General features: G+C 44.6%; 1 protein-coding gene across 1 annotated transcript in view; it reads left to right on the top strand.

The window, feature by feature from the left end:
• Window positions 1–20,719, top strand: part of FRAS1 (Fraser extracellular matrix complex subunit 1) — a 185,924-nt gene that overhangs the window by 110,423 nt on the left and 54,782 nt on the right. Inside the window, exons 34-42 of the mRNA XM_029911919.1 lie at window positions 499–746; window positions 5,453–5,604; window positions 7,536–7,698; window positions 8,995–9,127; window positions 11,158–11,348; window positions 12,280–12,433; window positions 15,916–16,179; window positions 18,008–18,196; window positions 19,879–19,998. Coding sequence (XP_029767779.1) covers window positions 499–746; window positions 5,453–5,604; window positions 7,536–7,698; window positions 8,995–9,127; window positions 11,158–11,348; window positions 12,280–12,433; window positions 15,916–16,179; window positions 18,008–18,196; window positions 19,879–19,998 — 1,614 coding nt within the window. The remainder of the gene's footprint in view (window positions 1–498; window positions 747–5,452; window positions 5,605–7,535; window positions 7,699–8,994; window positions 9,128–11,157; window positions 11,349–12,279; window positions 12,434–15,915; window positions 16,180–18,007; window positions 18,197–19,878; window positions 19,999–20,719) is intronic.

Genomic DNA, 20,719 nt, shown 5'->3' with positions numbered 1-20,719 from the left:
TGAACTGGGACTCAGGAGATCTGGGTTCTATTGCTGGCTTAGCATCTGGCCTGCTGGTTGACCTTGGGCAAGTTGTTTTCCCATCTGTAAAATGGGGATAATGGGAAAGCCATGCAAAGAATAGATAGGGAGGGAGTAGCCCTGGTGTTGGAAGCCTTGGCAAGAGAGGTGGATTTTAGAAGGACATGGAAGGAAAAGAAGAATGCTGCGCTGACAAGAAATGGGAAAGTTTGTTAGTAAAATATTACTCATTTTGTCACAGGTTTTTCTGTACTGCTGTGAAGGTCATGGCTTCTCCCTGCATACGTTCTAGTTCATTAATGAAACCCTCAGATAGAATCAGTGCTCACACAGCTGTAAGGGATGCATCAAATACCAGATAAGCATGTGCTTAAGTAATTTGCTTCTTCTGGGACTGAGACATTTGATCTGAACTTAAAGTATTAATTTCATGCAGCGGATAGAGTCATCACTGTTTTTATATTTCTTTTTGGGAAGGAGATACCTTCACCTATGAGGATGTCACCCGAAATGCTTTACAATATGTCCACGATGGCTCATCAGTAGCAGAGGACAGCATGGAAATCTCCGTAACTGACGGCGTTGCCACTGCAACAACGGTGCTGAAAGTCAAAGTGTCCTTGATGGATAGCGATGGTCCCCGGCTGGCCCCTGGCTGCTCGTTGACTGTCACGGTGGCTAGTAAAAGCTCTGTGACTCTCTCCCGATCACACCTTGCTTACACTGTAAGCTTGTGTCCATTCCTTGCTAAACCCAATGCATTCAGCTAGCTTCCTTCCCCTCAGGAGACCACTGCACCTTCAGAATGTTGATACATGTCAAATACGTCAACCTTTTACTATACCCTGACTACAGCTGCCAAAAAGGGGATAATGAGCTCTTTCATCCTATCAGATTTCTGAGGCTATGCCTATTTGACTGAAGTCAAGGTGAACTGCAAAGCAAAAATGAAAATGAAGTTAATCCCATATTTATGCACCAAACACCCCCGCTAACCAGGCCTGTGGGTTCGCTCAGCAATAATCTTTTTAAAACTTCTTTACCCTCCCTGATATTGACTGGCTCTTCCTAGTTTGCTAAAGAACGACCTGGAATTCTGTGACATCATGCTGTGACCCATTGCTTGCGTACGCCGTGAGTTTTCCAGTATCAATGGTGTCACAGAAGTGTGGTGCTTTGCTAGACGCAGTGGATTTAGTAGCAATGGAATTAGCAGTAGATTTCATGGAAGAGACCTGTACACGAGCTTCACAATTTACGGGACTATAAGCATTTTAATGGCCTATTTTCAGGGCTTATATAACTTAATTGTGTAAAAAAAAAATGGCTTTGAGTAGAAATATGGGACATACCCATATAAAGGTGTCAGATCCAGAAAGCAATATTATTGCACCATTTCTCCAAAAAATCTCCGTGGTCTCTTTCAAGTTTTACAGATTTAAATAACATACAACAGTTCATGCAGTGCTGTAACTGCGTTGGTCCCAGGATATCAGAGAGACAAAGTGGCCGAGGTAATATCTTTTATGGGACCGGCTTCTCTTGGTGAGACAGACAAGTGTTTGAGCTTACACAGAGTGAGATATTACCTCACCCACCTTGTACTGAAGTTCACTCATTTTATAAATAAATAAATAAAACAAAGCCAAGTAGTGATTTCCCCCCTCATGTATTAATATCTGTTGAGACAATATTATGTCGTATAAAAATCAGGAAATTATAAAAGTATATTGAACTAATAGACCATTGCAGCTTGAAAATTGTTCATCTGACAGATTAAAATGGCCCCTAGGGAGTCTTTCCTGCTTATTAACAGCATGTCTTGCTCTGCATTTTAAAGTACTAGCCCTTTGGATACTTAGTATAGGTTTGACTGAGCTCCTGGAATATATTCTTATTGTACCTAATAGTCCAGAAAGGCACCCAGGGTCAAATTCACTCCTGTCGAGATGACTACTACAAAGTCCATACACCACTTAAGTCGAAGTGCCTCAGGAGGCTAAGTCCTATTTTCATAAGTGATTTAGGGCCAGATATACTAAGGTATTTAAGCACTTAAAGAGGCAGATAGGTGCCTATGGCATTTACAAAAGCGCCTAAGCAGGGTAGCATCATTCCCGTGTGTAGTTGTTTCCACTGACTTAAATGGGAGCTAGGTACCTAAGCGGCAAAAAAAACCCACCTCAGGGCAGCGAGTCTCATAGCCCAGGTCAGCAGGCTCATGGAGCTCGTGCTGTGGGGCTAAGAAGAGCAGTGTAGACATTCCTGCTTGTGCTGCAGCCCCGCCTCTGAAAATACGTGAGCATGGAGGATCTCGGAGCCCAGGCTGCAGCCCAAGTCGGAACAGCTACACTGCTATTTTCAGCCCCATAGCACAAGCCCCACATGACGTGGGCTCTCAGATGCGCCGCTGTGGGGTTGTTCTTTCATTTTTCAGTTAGACATACTCTTCGGCACTTCTGTAAATCCAGTTAGGTGCCGATCGGCATTTTTTTAAGTGCCTAAATTCCATTGAAAATCTGGCCCGTAGGCCCACACGAGCCCATTTTTAATTGACAGTCAATGGAACTTAGGTTCCGAAGCGCCTATGTCTCTTTTGAGAATAGACTTAGGCACTTTTGAAAATGTTACCTCCTATCTGTAGAGCTCTTTGAAGATGAAACGTGCTCGGTGTTATCCTGAGCACTAGGAAGGCTGCAACGAGCATGGTTGGGGTGGGGATTTTTGGAGTGTGTGTCGAGGAAAAACAGCAATGGGAACTATCACAGGGTTTTCATGGGGGAGGCAGAACAACTGTCCTGTGGTGGTTTCTGGACGAGAGAAAGCAACACCGGGAGCCGTCATACAACTTTTTGTGGAGAAGACAGTCGGGGGGAGGGCGGGTGGCGGGTGTAGGAGTTTGACCAAAACAGGAGGCTGCAGTGCTGTAAATGGATCACTGGGAGTTTGTGGAGGATGCGGTTGTAGGAGTCCCATCCATATCTTATATAATGGTTTAAAGCTGACAACTTGTAAGTTAGGTTGGGGGAATTATAATTTCCTCTTCAGGTTCTGATGAAGACACAGAATACTTGACCCTATGCTCCCCTGGTTTAAAATGCCACTAGGTCACTTCTACAACTGAGTAATTGACTTGCCTGTTCTTTGTTCTGCAAATAACATACAAATACCTTAGAGAGACAAGGTGGGTGAGGTAATATCTGTTGATGAACGAAACAAGCTTTCAAACTACACAGCTCTTCTTCAGGTCTGGGAAAGATACTCAAGCTTCACAGCTAAGTACAAGGTGCAATAGATTGTTTAGCATAAATAGTTGTTATCAGGGCATTTAGTGCACTGGATGAGATACACCATATGTTGTGATAGGCATGTGTAGGACCCTTGGATCTTGAAAGGTGTGTTGTGAGGGGTGTTGATCATTGTAGTAGTGGAGATATGTCTGCAGGTTTTGCATCTGTTGTTCTGGCAGGGTCTGGTGCCGTTTTGAGTTGGGGTGGCCTGGTCTGTAGGGAGCTTGCTTCTGATAATGAGCTTGGCGAGGTTGGAGGATTGTCTGAAGGCCAGAAGAAGGGGTTTGGGTTGTAACTGAGTGATGACTGCGTTGTTTGTAATTGTTTGCTGTCTCTCATACGGGTGCCAGTGCGGGGTGGTAGATGATAACTAGGGGTGTGGTTTCAGAGGGTTTTTTTTTTCCATATTGAAGCAGGTTCTCTCAGTGTATTTGGTTGGTCTGTTCCATGATGCAATCTATTTCTCTGGTAGTCTGTCCTTGTTTGGTGAAGGCAGTTTTAAGTGTGTTAAGGTGTATATCCCGAACTTTCTCCTCAGAGCATATTCTGTGGTATCTGAGCGCCTGGCTGTAGATAACAGATTTCTTGATGTATTTGGGTGGTTATTGGATCTATGACGATAGGTGTGGTGAGCTCTTGTATATAGCTGTCTGTAGGGTTCCATTGTTGAAGCTGATTGTGGTGTCCAGGAGGTTGATGTCCTAGAGAGTACCCTGTCATACTCTTAGAAATAACAGCCTTTTGTACCTTTGTATGACCCAGTATGACAGTATTGCCAACCCCAAACATTCAAAAATCATGACGTTGGCTTAAAAATCACAAGATTTAAAAAAAAATAATACATGGGGATTTTTTCTTTTGCTTTCTGGTTTCTAGGGTCATGTTTTCAGGCTTTTCTCTGCCTCCATGAAGGCTAGAAACACTTACAAAATATGAAAGCAGATTCTCACATAATCATGTGACTGCAGGAGCTGAGGCTGTAAGAGAAACACCAGTGTGGCAAGAGTTGGCATCACTGGTGTGATTTCATGAACAATACGTAATTACAGAAACTGATGTCACTTAGGCTGATGTCACTCAATGAGGTTTCCACAGAGTAGTTGGGGGATTTCACTTGTAGTTACATGGTTAAATCACCACTCAGTGCACTGAAAATTTTATGTTAAGATATCTTAGCAGATTTGAATTGACTACACTGTTGGGAAATCATTTTTTAAAACGCCCAGGAAAAGAGATCAGAGTACAGACACACTTTAATACGTTAAAAAGTATTGCAGGTGCCATCAGTTTAATAGCACTGTTTGTGGTGGAGGAAGGTGAAATGATCAAAGGTCAACATTAGGTGTCTGATTTTTGTGGGCACTCAAATCTTATGGAAAAATAAATTTTGCTCTCTGAATGTATGTAATGAAAGTCTATGGGTCAGAACCTGCTTTTCCTACTTCCATTGAAGTCAGTGGAATTACACTTGTGGGTAAGGGAAAGAGGCTTATTTATTTGTATGTTGAGGTTACGGTGACTTAAAACTTTGACACTGTGGTACATGATGTCACCTGAAACTTGTTAATAGAGATGCAGACGTAAATATAATATCATACAGTTGGATACACATAATATAGTTAAATGGGCCAAATGCAGCTCTTAAGTGTGCCAGGGTAAATCCAGAACTAATCCATTGATTTCAATAGAGTTTACTCCAGATTTACATTGGTGTAACTAAGAGCTGAATTTAGCCCAGTCTCTGGATATTCTCTCTGACAAATAGAAATTATATTTCAGTCCATCTTTTGTGGGGAGGAGGCAGCAACTGGGTATTATTGGGAAGGTAAATTCTACTTGGCGTTTAATGTGATTTGAAAATAAAATACGCTAGACTTATACCCCAGTGTGTGTGAGAGAGAGAGTGAGACACAGATAGATAGAACACTTCTCAATTATGAGAGAATGAAGGTACGTTTGTGCCCAATTCTCAGCAGGTATAAATCAGTACGGCGCCATTGAAATCAAAGGCGCTCCATCGATTTACATAAGCTGAGGATCTAGCCCAGTATCTATATATTTCACCACTTGACTTTTTTCTTTCATGTTCACCATAAAGGAACAAAAGCAAATACTGCTGTTTGGCTTGCTTTTCTTATTAGGATAATAATTCTGCTGACTCGAAAATAAGAATTCAGTTAATTTCTCTGCCCATGTATGGCACCCTCATGCGGACAACATCTGGGCAGCATGGTGAAGAGCTTTCTGAGGTTTATAATTTCACCATGGAAGATATCAACAACCAGAGAATCAGGTAATAAACAGGTATTTTTCACCACACCGTATCTTCTTGGGCTCAAGAATTTCAGAGTACCATCTGCAGGGAACATATGTTATTAATGTTGGGATATACAGTATTTATAAATTATAGCAGAGATGATGTTTCATAACTACACTGTTGTATCTTGTGATAATAAAAATGGCTATGATTGTGTATACAAAATAGGGTATTTTTGCACCCTCACAGTGCTATTTAGCTTGAACGTCTTCAAAATCTGTCTCTGTATTTGTTGTTGTTTTGATTTTTTAGTTAGGCAATACTAAATATAATGATACAAAAGAAAAAATTCCTTTACTTGAAATAGTTCCAGTCATGAAACATTTGACACCTAATTCATGCCTCTCCTGTACTTCACTGATATTATGTGAACAGTGGTATCCCCTGTGCTACAGCTCCAGCAGGAAGCAGTGTTTTCTGACTGTCTATGCTGAAAAAGTGATACAACAAAAATGATTAGGGGGTATGGAACGGCTGCCATATGAGGAGAGATTAATAAGACTGGGACTTTTCAGCTTGGAAAAGAGATGACTAAGGGGGGGATATGATACAGGGCTATAAAATCATGACTGGTGCGGAGAAAGTAAATAAGGAAGTGTTATTTACTCCTTCTCATAATACAAGAACTAGGGGTCACCAAATGAAATTAATAGGCAGCAGATTTAAAACAAACAAAAGGAAGAATTTTTTCATACCTTGCACAGTCAGCCTGTAGAACTCCTTGCCAGAGGATGTTGTGAAGGCCAAGACTATAAAAGGGTTCAAAAAAGAACTAGATAAATTCATGGAGGATATGTCCATCAATGGCTATTAGCCAGGATGGGCAGGGATGGTGTCCCTAGCTTCTGTTTGCCAGAAGCTGGGAATGGATCACTTGATGATTACCTGTTCTGTTCATTCGCTCTGGGCACCTGGCATTGGCCACTGTCGGAAGACAGGATACTGGGCTAGATGGACCTTTGGTCTGACCCGGTATGGCCGTTCTTATGTTAATAAACTGCACCACTGGTTTGTGGATTTCCCTTCCAGACAGGGTCAAAGCTGAATCTGTCATTGGCTCCTACACAGAAGGAGCCAATATTTGCTCTTGCTGCATGACACCAAACTAAGATCCATGCACCACTGTGTCCTTCCAACAATATATAAGTAGTTTCATACACAAGCACAGACTAGACTGAACAATTATGCACAGGGGAATGATACGATCAGAACATTTGTGTATTAACATCAGCAATGTGAAGGTTGAAGGTGATAACGCTTAAGCACATAAATAAGTCAGTGAAGAAAAATCATGATAGCAACAGAGCAGGATTTTCAGAAGCGCTCAACATTGGCCGAACTCTGCTTCTACTGAAGATGATGGGAGTTTGTTGACTTCAGTCAGAAGCAGAGGTAGGCCAATGCTGAGTTTTTTTGAAAATCACCCTCTACGTGTCTGCCAGGCAGGTGGACCGGAGACAAGTGTCCAGATTTAAAGGTTTAGAAGAAAAGAAAAATGAAACCATACTTCTTTCAGGAAGGACAGGTTGGATCTGTTGGGACAATACTCTAATTGTACAATAACCTTCACCTTCTGTGTTCTTCCCTAACCACCCCAGTGTTGGGTCCTGCTTTCCCTGAGAGTCTTTCGGGTTTGCAGTGTGCTATGTGAAGAACTGTCTGAATGTTCTTTCACTATGGCTGACTAGCCAGTACACTCAGACCAGCCTTTTCCTGGTCAATACCACTCGCCCAATGACATGGGAAAATATTAGTTCTTTCTGGATGGACGAGATAGAGGAGGAAAGGATTGACTCGTTATCTCCTTGAAACGAGGCATGTTCCTGCCCGTGCAGTTCTTAAACATAGGAAGTGAAATCCTTTCAGCAGGTTGTCTGTGTGACTCACTGATCTGATTCTTGATACAGATACTCAACTGAGTTTGAGACTGACAATCAGCCAGTCACAGATATTTTCCACTTCACTGTCTTTGATGCTGACAACAATCGGCTCGACAGCCAGATGTTTACCATCAGTATCACATCTGTCCAGAACAAGCCTTCGATCATTGCTTTTGCTGACCTTATCACTGTGAGTAATTGCCCAGAATGCAGGAAGTTGTAGCAGGAGCACGCGTGACGTAAACAATTGAACTGTCGTTTTCCTGGCTGCCCTGCAACCATGGTGAACTGGTGTCTAGTATAGATGCGAGAAAGCACTGTGTCACATATGCACTCTTGTATGTGTAAAGTGCTGTGAAACTATTTGGTGAAGTTAACAGTACCCCCATGTCCCAGAACTTCATCAAGTCATTTCCATTGTACACAATGGGCCAGATCCTCCACTGGTGTAAATTGGTGTATGCTGCTTTCCACTTTTTGGGGATCTGGCTCATTGTATCACCAGGTGACAACACAAAAGGCTAGGGATGGATGAACCTAAAAACATCTGGAAGTTTGGCTCAATATGCCACATTTCAGAATGCTTCTCTGAACCCTTAGACTTGAAATTAGACACAGGTTTCTAATTAGACGAAGGTTTCTAACCATCAGAGGAGTGAAGTTCTGGAACAGCCTTCCAATGGGAGCAGTGGGGGCAAAAGACCTATCTGGCTTCAAGACTAAGCTTGATAAGTTTATGGAGGGGATGGTATGATGGGATAGCCTAATTTTGGCAATTAATTGGTGTTTGACTATTAGCGGTAAATATGCCCAATGGCCTGTGATGGGATGTTAGATGGGGTGGGATCTGAGTTACAGAGAATTCTTTCCTGGGTGTCTGGCTGGTGAGTCTTGCCCACATGCTCAGGGTTTAGCTGATTGCCATATTTGGGGTCGGGAAGGAATTTTCCTCCAGGGCAGATTGGCAGAGGCCCTGGGGGTTTTTCGCCTTCCTCTGCAGCGTGGGGCATGGGTCACTTGCTGGAAGATTCTCTGCACCTTGAAGTCTTTAAGCTATGATTTGAGGACTTCAGTGACACTGCAGGGTACACTCTGCTGCTCAGACCACTCCCATTGTACTGACACTAGCTCAGTGACATGCAGACTGCTGCTGGGGCAAGATAAGCTCTTACTCAACCTAACCCCAGCGTGACATTGGATTTTCATACCCATGGGTAGGGAGGGAATGGGCAGGAACTTGTATAAAACATACAGTGTCAGGGGAAGAATTGGAATTTACCCCCTGCATACTCCAGCAGTGACCTGTAGTAAGAATGAGCTAGAGAATTCATGCCGAAACAGGTAAAGGGATAAGTTTAAGACACTCATGTGATGAAATCCTCCTTGAACTGTTTATAAAGGCCATTCGGCAATGGTTATTGAACCTGTTTTTGTTTCTGAAGCACGTTTGTTCCTCTTCTTTTTACCTTGTTTTTTTTTTCTTCAGGTTGATGAGGGAGGCAGGGTCCCGCTGTCAGTTCACCATCTCTTAGCCACTGACTACGATACAGCCAAAGACGACCTAATGCTTACAATAATTACGCTACCAATATACGGGTACATTGAAAACACAAGGACAGGTAAACTGTATCTACGCCTGTTTTTCCTTGTACTTGGTCAGGAAATGGGAACGCAGGAAATGCCAGACTGGATGAGGCATGGGGTAGCTCATGCGTCTGTCTCTGACAAGGGCCAGCACCATCTGCTTCAGAGAAACCCTGCAGTCAGCAGTTGCGAGATAACCTGCCCCCAGGAAAAGTTTCCTTCTAACCCTCAAAAGTTAGAGGTTGTCCCAGCAAGGGGGTTTGCATCCTTTACAGAGACCTTGTTTAATTTTTAATATTTACTATTGTAACTTGGGCGCTTCTTGTTATCCATAGAAATCCTTCCCTGACTCCAACTAATAAATGTTGCACCGCAGTTTTAAAACTAGCTAAGCTGCAAAGAAGCATGGTTGCTATTATTTCTCTTACTTCGCTGCAGGACCTAAGGTTTAGCTTCGCATATTATCCGTGGACATTCCTCCTGGAACGTGTGCTCCTAAATCACGTAGCTGCTCCTATCGGGAGTGGTTGGTCCCAGTATCCTTTGCCTATAATTTCCTTTTCCCCCTACGCTGTTTGTTCAGGGTGCTGGTTGGTTGCGCCCCTGTATCCTGGAGTGGCTGCACCAAAGAACCCAGTGGCTTGACTCACAGATTCTGCAGGTCCCACAAGTTCTGCACGTAGCTCGGGTATCTGATGCCTCTGCAGCAGCCCTGGCTTCCCTCTGGCTCTGATCCGGCTCTTTGGCAGTGCAGTTACTTTGGAGCTGAGCTATCAGAGACTCCTCAGGCAGCACTTCCTGTTGGGATCCCCCTGCAGAGAAATGAATGAAATTTCTACCTGCATTAATCTTCCCTTGCTGCTTCCACCCCCTGCCTGGTGGGGGGTGAGGGGGACGCTGTAAAGTGGGAGATCTACATACGGAGAGCTCCCCCGGCCTGGGGACCCTAAAGATACGATCCAGTCTCAGCTTTTGCGCTGTCCGTGTGCAGGCAGATACACGAGAGCTTTGCCTTTGAGAGGACCGAGTAAAAAAAAAAAATCTGAGGAACGACCTTTTTTTGTTTGTTTTGGTGTTGAACCTCTTTCCCAGCCTTTCCTATCGTTTCGGGCTTGCCTCGTCAGCATCCCTTCTGGACTGTGTTAATTTACAAGCCCATGTTACTGTTAGGGCACCGGTAAATCCCTGTCTTTTTTCATTGCTTCCGTCTCATCCGGGAGACCTTAATGGCGGAGATGTTTGTTTTCACCCTCTCCCTTATAGAAGCAGTCACTGGGGAAGGAAATTTGAAATCGATCAATGCTCCCAGGATTAGAACCAGGGAATGGAAGGGACGAGCTGTAAATCACTCAGCAGCTGTGATGTTTTTTCTCTTTCTAATAGATTAGGTTGTAGAGGACTCGGAGTATAGACATGAGCGAAGCTCTCAGGATAATTGTAGCCACCAGAGCAAATTAGGCACTCTCCAAACACAGCTACATGCAGTACAGTGGGGTGTTGTTTGCCAGAAGATATCACACAGTTATCACAGTTATCTTGTATCCTAAGTACAGGGGGAAGAAGTGTGGTTTCTAAGATACCTCTGTGTGGTATGTGATTGTAAATGTGTAGCGGTTTATAGCCGCCATCGCAATTGTTCTCCCTCTGGGGCCTTCAGGCTGCTAAACAATACATAGTCACTGCATCTTATGGAAGAGCAGGAATAAGTTAGTGTTTTAAAAAAGACTGAGCTTCTCCGATTAAACAGGCCTTTAACCGATGGCAGACAAACTGTTTTTGCTAGGGTGAGCTGGGCTGTTGGTTCTGCTGGGGAAAGATGGTGCATTAATAACTGCTTCATCATTTGAGGCAAGCCTAATAAGAGGGGACTGAAGCCGGCCGCTGTATGTAAAACAACAGGATCTTTACATTTCATAGTGCCAAAGAAGCAGCTTTCTGGGCGGGTCACTAGACACATTAACAATCAATTGCAGGAACAGGAAAGCAGAACTTGGGATCGTTTTCTTACTCCCGTTGTTTTCTTAATGAAACGAGCATCTTTTCACAGCTGGTGCTTTGTTTGCAGGTGGAACTTTTGGCCCTGGGGGCTCTGCAGGCTCAGATGCGTCGTTCTCCATTCACGACGTGCTGGAGAACAGTATTTACTACTTTCAGAGCGTCCATGAAAGCATCGAGCCGACTAATGACGGCTTCACATTTTACATGAGCGATGGCTTCAGCCGGTCTGAGACTCACAGCGTCAACATCACCATCCAGGTACACGCTGTCTGAGGAATACGACGCGTGGTTAACAAAGCCCCACCCAACGATGTGGATGACTTTTAAAGTGTTATTGCCACAGCTGACCTAGCGCCAGATTGTGCCCCACTCTGAACACCCACGCAGGGGAGGGACTGAGGGTCAGGTGCCCCCTTATGCCTCTCTGTTCACTGCCTCAATTACAGGGCCACCGCTCCCCTATGCAGCAGGCAAGCAGTGGATAGCTTCACCCGCCAAAACACCAGCCACTGCAGTGAAGCTAGTGTGACCAGGGAAATCATATGAACCAGCTATAGAGCTGGCAGAGATGACACATGCACCTGGGGCTGGCATAGATAATAAGAATACCCAGCTTTTCCATATCACTTTTCAAATTCAGATCTTAAAGTAGTTTACAAAGGAGGATCAGTTTCGTTATCCCCATTTTACATAGGTGGAAACCGAGGCACAGAGAGGGGAAGTGACTTGCCCATGGTCACCCAGCAGGCCCGTGGCAGAACTGGCAATAGAACCCAGCTCTCCTGAGTCGCATCCTGGTGCTCTGTTCACTAGGCTACACAGTCTTCCTTCGATAGGCTCTCCCATGGAGCAAGGGGGAAACGGGGGATCAGAGTGTGACCGCATAACAATCCTGCTGGGGCAACACAACTATGCACCAATTCCCCTTTCTCAGGGCATGTGGCAAAGGCATTTATTGGTCCCCCTGCATCTCGGGATAGGCAGGACGCTGGCCAACATGCAGGAGACTCTTACAACACTATAGTTAAAAAAAAAAAAACCCTCTTAAAACGGTGAACGGTAAAACAAGTCAAGGGTGTGTATTTTTATCTCAGGGGAATTTCCTCTTTACTACATCTTCATGGTGAGTTTGCTCTTCTTGTGAGTGAGTTTTCTTCGGGGACCGCCCGCCTGTCTTTGTGTTTTGTAGCGGCGGAATGATGAGCCCCCGAAGATGACGCTGGTGCCTGTCAGAGTGCACGGCAGTGCGGGGGTGGTGATCAGCAATACCTCCCTAAGCCTGCAGGACTTGGACACTCCCAATGAGCAGTTGGTCTTTGTAGTTACCAAAAAGCCTGACTATGGTAAGACCGAGCATAGGTGGAATAGCTCTTGCTGTGAGAAAGGCCTGATTTGTTCATGTAAAATACCTATGGGCTGGCTAATCCAGGGGGGATTTAACTCTTCATGACAGGCCAGTTCCTGAGGGTTTTTAGAGGCCTGAGGTGGATGTTGTGCTGGAGGAGACACAGGGTCTATGGCAAGGGGTAGGAGGGACTGGTTTGAGGGGGGAGGGCAGCAGTACCACCAAACCCATCTCTCTCAGGCTACTCTTTTCCATCAGCCTGCCCCCAGACATGGGTTTTACCCGCAGCAGGGGCCTGAGCTCAGTGGCAGTGGCCAGCGTGGAGTTCATCACCACAGCACACAAGCCTCTCTCCCTGCTTACTTTGCATTCTGACTAGAAAATGAATAATGGATTTATAAAGGGATCGGGTAACTCTGTTCCCCTCCTCCTGGCCTTGCAGCTCTGCCTGGCCATGCGAGCGGGGAGGTGTCACCTGACAAGGAGTGGGAGACACACGACAGTACTGCCTCTGCATGGCGTGGGTCTGAAGGGAATCAGTGGAGCCTGCTGGCGTCCTTTCTACAGGGGGCTTGCAGTAGGGGAGCACAGGGCTACTTCATCCACTGGGCTGAAGAAACCTCCATGGAGCAGCTGCTTTGCCAGTTTAGGAGAGGATACCACCCATATTGCCCTCAGTCCGGGCCCAACTACACAGATTGGTACTCTGCTAAGGATCTGACCCTACGGGAGACATTCGAGGTAACCCAGGCCACCCCCGCCGTCCCACTACCCGGTCTTCCTGCCTCCTTTTGTTTGTTGAATTCAGGGGGCAGAACAACTTGACAACAGCTGTGGAGTGTGGGGCGCACACAGCTACCCTGCTAAACTGTAGGACTTCTTGCACTTTGGAGCCAGCTTAACCGCTGCATCCCACTGGAACGGGTCCCTTTGTAACCTCAGCAGAGAGCGCATGTGATGCACAGGGTGCTGGGATATGTTTTCACTATGGAGAAAATTACCTGTCAAGGAATAATAAAACCCTATTATGCTTTGCTGGGGCATATGGGCTCCTTTTGTTTTATATGCCAAAGCAAACACTCGCGCTGTAAGCCATTCCTCTTCATGTTCCTCTGATGCTGATTGAACTGATGTGTAGATCTGGATATGAAGCCATGACATCATAGCTTGTAGCAGCCCGAAACCTGCTGTTCATTATTTATAACAACCTATTCTCGCAGTATTTTTTTTTTTTTTACTAGGGGTTGGATTGTAGTTGTAGTTGCAATTAGTCCCTATTCTCCACAGAGTATCCCACAGTTCAGTCTCCAGCACCTCAAAATGGGAAGGGGGGAGGTAGGATCAAGACCACACTTCCCCCCCGCCCTGGCCAGCTGAATCGGCTGGCCCTGGAGGGAAGCCTTTGCAGTACCCCTCTAATGGTTTGAGCATTGGCCTGCTAAACGCAGGGTTGTAAGTTCAATCCTTGAGGGGGCCATTTAAGGATTTAGTTGGGGATTGGTCCTGCTTTGAGCAGGGGGTTGGACTAGATGACCTCCTGAGGTCCCTTCCAACCCTGATATTCTATGAAATGGATGGTGTCGCAAGCGTGCTTCTCCTATGCACAAGGTTACTCTGACACCATCCCTCCTGGAGTTCCAGCTGGGCCAGTGCAGATCCACTCTGCCCCTAGTGCACACCAGTCCCTAATGGGCATAATCAGAGCTTTGTCACTTAAAACCTGAGAAAAATAGTCTAAGATTCTGTGAACCTTGCCCTGACCAGTAATGAATTCCAAGAGCCAGTCCTCAAAACTCTCTGTTGACATGGTTCTGCCAGGCATTGCGTATAAGACAGGCTGTCAAGCACAGTCGTCAGTAACTGTTCTTAAAGCATTTGTCCCATCCGCCCTGCTGGCATGCCCATGTTGTCTGAAGAGCAATGTCTCTGGACACAGCAGGGCTCTGTATGTAGACAGGGCTTTAATGGTGCTGATTGCCTGATCCGGAATAATCACCAGCCTTCTCTTGGAATTGGTTTTTAAGTACTGATGAGAGTTTTAAAGACTCCCAGTTCATATATCTTTGTTTTTAAAAAGAGAAGAAGCTTTTAAAGGGTAGTGGCCGAGTTGAAAACTAGTGCTATTGTCTCCATTGCAAACGCTGGCTTTGTTTGGGGGGGGGGGGGGTGTTTATGTAAAAAGACTAGATGGAAGTGGCATTGTGTTAATGATCCTTTCCCCCAGAAGTGTCACAGACTGATCTGACCAACAATGATCTATCACGTCCCCTGTGCAGACAGAAAACTCCATGAGTTTCAGCTTGAAGTGTTTCCTGCAACGGTTCCATTGGGGTTTGCCAGCTCCCAGAATAGACAGGGAGCTTGGACCCTTCAAATCCAGATGGCCAGAGCTCAGTGGGGCAGCCTAGGGATCTCAGGCCATCTGCTGAGGACTGAAACACTTGTATGGGGACTTGGGACCACATTTTAAAATTCCCCTGGGAGTTAGGCACCTAGGCGCTTTCGAGAATCCCAGTAAGTGCTTATAAGCATCTAAATACCTGTTAAAATCTGGCCCTCGGTGCTGCTGCTCTCACCACACCTATCCATTTAGCTCACTTCAACCAGCGTAACTCAAGAAGAATACAAGGGCTTACAGCATATACGCACCAATGCAAAGTAGTCACCTGAAGGGTATAAGTGAACAGTGCACAGCAAACACTGCTTCACACTTTAGAACAGGAAATAAAGAAATGCCAAATTCAACTGAAACTACAGCAGACATTTTAACTCACCATTACATCTAAGAGAGGAGAGGCAGAGGGTCTGAGCAGGCCAGCCGCTGGACAAAGTCAAATTCTATCCAGCTCTGGTAGTGATCAGAAAGCCACGAGCAATATCTTGAAGCTTTCTCAAACAAGCTATGGTTGTCAGGAAAGGACTCTGAGTGAATAATTGATCTTTCAGTGTGGCCAGCTAACTGAAACATAAAATGAAATAAATCAGTTAATTTCTCACAAAAACTGAATTTTTTCAATTTTTCTCGATGGAATGAAAAACCAAAACAATTTCATTCAGGTTGAACAAAACATTTCAAATGTCAATTTGGACATTTTTTGCCATAATTAATTTTGTCATTCTCAATGTTTTTGTTTTCATTTTTTCCAGCCAAAACAATTCACCAAATGCGATCCAAATTTCCTAAATAATGTCTAAAAAAAAATTTATTTTTTGGGCAAATTTACTATTTGCCAAAAAATTTCTCCCAGCTCTAGTAAGGAATCAAAGGGCCAGAGACTCCAGCATCTTGCACCTTCAGTAGTGATTTACAAAGCCTGTGCCAAGTGGGTGTGAAAAGGGAGTGGTGTCAAGGAGTGCACAAGTGGTAGGGCAGTAGAGAATCCAGCCCATAGTGTTTTTGATGTTGGCGTGTTACACTAACGCTGAGAATCAGAGAGACTCTCATGTGACTTTATGTTTAATGTGCCTGTTCTTCCTCAGGTCACCTCCGCAGGAGACAATCTTACTCAGAGCCTCTGGAGAATGGGCGTGTTCTGTCTCAGGGCTCCTCTTTCACCTATCAGGATGTCCTGGACGAACGGCTCGTTTACACGCGGGGCAGTTCCAGAACGCAGACAGATGAGTTCAGATTCTCTCTCACGGATGGGCTGTACACTGAGACGGGGAGAGTGGAGTTCGCTGTGGAGCTGCCAAAGAATGAACCGCCCAGATTAGCTGTGAACAGGGGCCTGCAACTTTCAGCTGGTACGGTGTGAGTGGAGAGACTGACAAGCTTGATGGAAACGAATGGTCAAGATTTTCAAAGCCGGCCAAGGCGTTTAGACACACACCGCTCCTATTGATTGTAATCAGAAGTGTGCGTGTTTAATTCCCCAAGCTGGCTTTGAACATCTCAACCAATGCTTCTGTCCCAGTAAGTCAAAAGGGGTTTAAAACCTATGGAATGGTGAAAGAAGAAGGGAAGAGAGGGGAGAAGGAAAGCTTAAAAATCGTTGTGCTTCAAGGAACAGCAACAGAAGTTTCTTGACATGTCAAAGGACTAATAAAAGTTAGAAATGGTGCAGGCAAGGGCGATCTGTCAGACCCCCAGGGGCAAGTTCCCTGCAGTTTGTGTTTTGTCTAGTCTAGTTTAAATGTCTTAAGTGTTTGGGCTTCTGCCATTCCCCCAGGACACTTCTACAGCCTGCCAGAGCTCTTCAGTAGCAGTATTTTCCTGAATGTCAGGTTTAACCGACCTTTCTGAAAATGTCATTCATTTCTCCTAGTCATACTGTGCTGAACCTCCCCAAATAATTCCTCTCCCTCCTGGCAGCCCCCCTTGAAATATTTGCAGGTGGCTATCATGTCCTTCCCCCTTCTGCCCCACACTTTGCCGTTCCTTAGCCAACCTCTGTATAACTGGAGCCCATTCTCTTCTCATAGCACTCCTACGCTGGAGTAGTTCAGGTGGCATTGCTGGGGTTTACCTTGATCATCATGGGTGTGAGAGGAGAATCGGGCCTGTTAACATAGTTCAATATTTTCCCCTCTGGCCCCTTAGTCAGTCTGTTCTTCTCTGTACTATCTCCAAACTTCCTGGTACTGAGTTGCCCAAAGTGGAACTCCAGCTGTCTCCACTCTGTTACATGGCAAAGATGGTGAAAGCTGCTCTAAAGCTATGAGACATTCTTCTAGATTTCAGAATTACCCACTGCCTTGTCCCCAGATCCAGAATAATTCAGTGCAGCCTTTGAATATTCAGACGTACCAGGGTACACCAGAAATCAATAGCTTGTTGGGAGCTTGGATTAGCCAGTGGGCTTTGCAGGCTGTATTCAGGGATGGGAGGACTGGGAAAGGATTTGGTTCAGAATGAGGAGTGCTGTGGGTGCTTTGATGCCCCACATGGATAGGACATGAAGGTCCTTTGCTGTGATGCTTAGGAATGAGACTCCATGCTTCTAAGATCTTCAGCAGTGGCAATTCAGAAGTACTCTAACCCTCCAGCCCCCAGGTGATCCTCCTCCTTCGAGGCATGTCCCATCCCTCACCAGCTGATTATCTGAGCAACGCTTGTCTGAGCTCCTGTTTTCTGAAACAGGGTCAGGTCTCCTACTGAACTTTGGGACATGAGCATGTTTTGGATAATAGGGATAAGTAAGGGTAAGATTATTAAGGCTAAATTGTACTGGTATTTTTACAAGGTTGTTAAGGACACACACATTCGCAAACACTCTAGATCTGATGTCAGTCCCACAGGTTGGTGACGTGCCAAGCTTTGAGGAGCCTGAATTTCAAGTGTGGGCTCCTTAACAGGACTAACATTTGGGTACTCAAATCAGTATCTAATAAGAAAATGTTAAACTGAGCATCCAGATGCAGGATTTAGGCAACCTAGTAAGCTATCTTTTTGAAAATTGGGCCTACAGTGCTTTCCTTGGAGGGAAATAAATGGAGCTTTCTTGAAACAACAAAATCTCTGCATATGTAACACATTATTTATAAATAATGCAATCCAGTCTTTCAAAATGATTTGGCAAGCCATTTGGAAGGATTAAGTGGGGCTGTTTACGTATCTTCTGTTACTGTCTAGGCTCTGTAGCACGCATCACAGGTCAGCACTTAAAAGCTACAGCTATTGATTCGGATGACCTGAAGGTCAGATATGTCCTGAAGAAAGATCCCAGTACTGGACATCTGCAGATGACTAAAACTGATAACCTGGTCCAGATCTCTGTCAAGGGACCCATCAAAAGTTTCACCCAAGCTGATATAAATAAAGGTGAGCAAATTTCTTGACCCTTTCAGTTCCAGTAAATAAAACTAACTTTTGCCAGCTCTCTTACATCCCCCACCCCCAAAAGGAATAGACCATACAACAAAAAGCCTCATTTTGCCTATATTAATGAGAGAGAGAGAGAGCACCAGTTATTATCTGCTTTAAATGAGAACTGTGAACTGAATCGTTCTCATCTAAAGTACACATACTCTCTTTTTTTGTTTTTGTTGGATTCTTGTAATTAAGGATCATGTCTTGTTACAGGATAATTAGGGATAGTGTCTCCATTGTCTGGGTTAATGTAAAAAGTCATAGAACAGTTCCTGAAAGCTTTTTTTTTTAAAATCAGCCTGCCACATTGAATGTGTGTTTGCATGTAGGAGAGGGCATGCATGGGGTTTGAAAGAGTGGGCAGTGAGGGATAGTAGTGTGACTTTAAGAGGTGATGCTATTTGCAATCTGTTTTCACCTCCCAATAGAGGTGCAAATTAACTCGCTAAAGCAAACAAGGGCATAAATTAGACACACAGACAGTTGCCTGCCTCTTCCTCTTTCTTTGTATTGTGGTAACATCTGGAGGGATGCCAATCAGGGCCCAGTTATGCTGCACACACAGAGACAAGAGTTCATAATTTAAATGTAAGATGAGAGACCGCAGATAGATACAACAGGTAGCGGGAGAACAGGGTAACAATGAGATTGTTACCAGTGTAACGAGCAACAATTACATGGTATGTTGTTGTCCCAATAAATCCCAATGTAATGAGAAAAAGACATGGCATAAAACACAAATCTAAAATTATTATAAAACTATAGATATATATGGACACAATCTATACGGTCAACTAGTCCAGTCGCTCCTGGATAGTGTGTCGCGACCCTTGTGTTAGACACAAATTTTCAAAAGAGCCCATGTGACTTAGGAGCACCAGCGTCATTGACTCTTGGTGGCAAGTGTGCTCCTAAATCACTTCAGCACTTTTGAAAATCCCACCCACCATCTGGTTCTAGTTGAGTTGTGAGCAGGTTGGGCATGTCTTCAAATGTTGTAATACCACCCCCCATTTCCTCCCGCGCAACATTCAGCTAAAGATATTTTAGCTAATCACTGATTCGAGCATTGAGTTGTATTTTTAAAATAGCCAAAATCTTTACAGTGAGGGAGGATGATGTGGTGCTGGGAGAGGAGAGAAAGAAAAGTAGCAGAAGACAGATCTGTGAAGGGAAAATTGATTTTCAATAACCAAGTGTTTAAAAACTGTCTCTGAAAAGGAGAGAAAGAAGGAGGGGGGAAAATGACACACAAATCTGGAAACAGTAGCAACCACCCCCCATGTTCTGCCGGCTAGACAGATTCCAAAATAGGTCACAGCAGCCGATGTTGACTATATCAGGGTTTAAAAGAGAGCTAGATAAATTCATGGAGGTTAAGTCCATTAACGGCTATTAGCCATGATGGGTAAGGAATGGTGTCGCGAGCCTCTGTTTGTCAGAGGGTGGAGATGGATGGCAGGAGAGAGATCACTTGATCATTACCTGTTAGGTTCACCCTCTGGGGCACCTGGCGTTGGCCACTGTCGGTAGACAGGATACTGGGCTGTATGGACCTTTGGTCTGACCCAGTGTGGCTGTTCTTGTGATGTTGCAGCTTATATTAAGCCACTTCTTTTTCCCCCTCTCTCCAGGACAAGTGGAATATAGTCATGAGAAGGGGGAGCCTGGAGGAAGTTTTTCTTTCATCTTCGATGTGATCGATGCAGAAGGCAACAAACTGGTCGACCAGTCATTCTATATTAGTGTCTTAGGTAAAAGATGCTACGTAAGCAATATTTTCTTAGCTATGAAAGATCATAGATTAATACGGTGAGATTCTCACCCCGGCTCCGGCTCATGTATGCCAGATAAGGCGAGTGGCAAAAGGAGCCCTAAAAGGCCTAGATCTGTCGGGAAGAATTTCTCTGGTGCAAGAACTGGGGAGGACAGTCACCGGCTGCTGGATTCTTAGAGGCACAGCACAGAAACTCCCCCATAGACCTTATAATCTCATCTGACCAACAGGCCATAAAATTCCACTCATCAATTGTTTCGTCAAGCCCATAACTTCTGGTTGTGCTAGAACTAAGCATATCTTTTTGAAAGACATCCCATCATAATTTAAATAAATCTCTAAGCAAAAAAAAAAAAATCTTTGAATTAAAGATTTAAATGTTGATGATTTGGCTTTCGTTTATTGGCAACTCAAAACCCTTTGAAACTGGGGCATGGGAAGGAATCGCTCATTAAAAGAACAGTTCATTATTCATGTTGGGGGCCTTCTCCAAAGCCCATTGGCTGGAGTGCGTTTTGAATCAGGCCTGTTGTGATGTAACCGCCACTCACCTGCTCTGGTGACTTTTGAGTAAAGCATCATCTAAATCATGCCCAAAATAGTCAGGTAAAAATTATTTGTCTTTGAAATTTTTTGCTACATGGTGTATGTGTGTAAAGCCAAGGAAGGGAAGCTGATTGTATCATAATTCAAACCAC

This window comes from Terrapene carolina, unplaced genomic scaffold (genome assembly GCF_002925995.2).
Source record: "Terrapene carolina triunguis isolate 2854851 unplaced genomic scaffold, T_m_triunguis-2.0 Scaffold136, whole genome shotgun sequence".
Taxonomy (NCBI): Eukaryota; Metazoa; Chordata; order Testudines; family Emydidae; genus Terrapene; species Terrapene triunguis.
The sequence above is the reverse complement of the archived record's forward strand: the minus strand, read 5'-3'. Positions and strand labels throughout refer to the sequence as shown.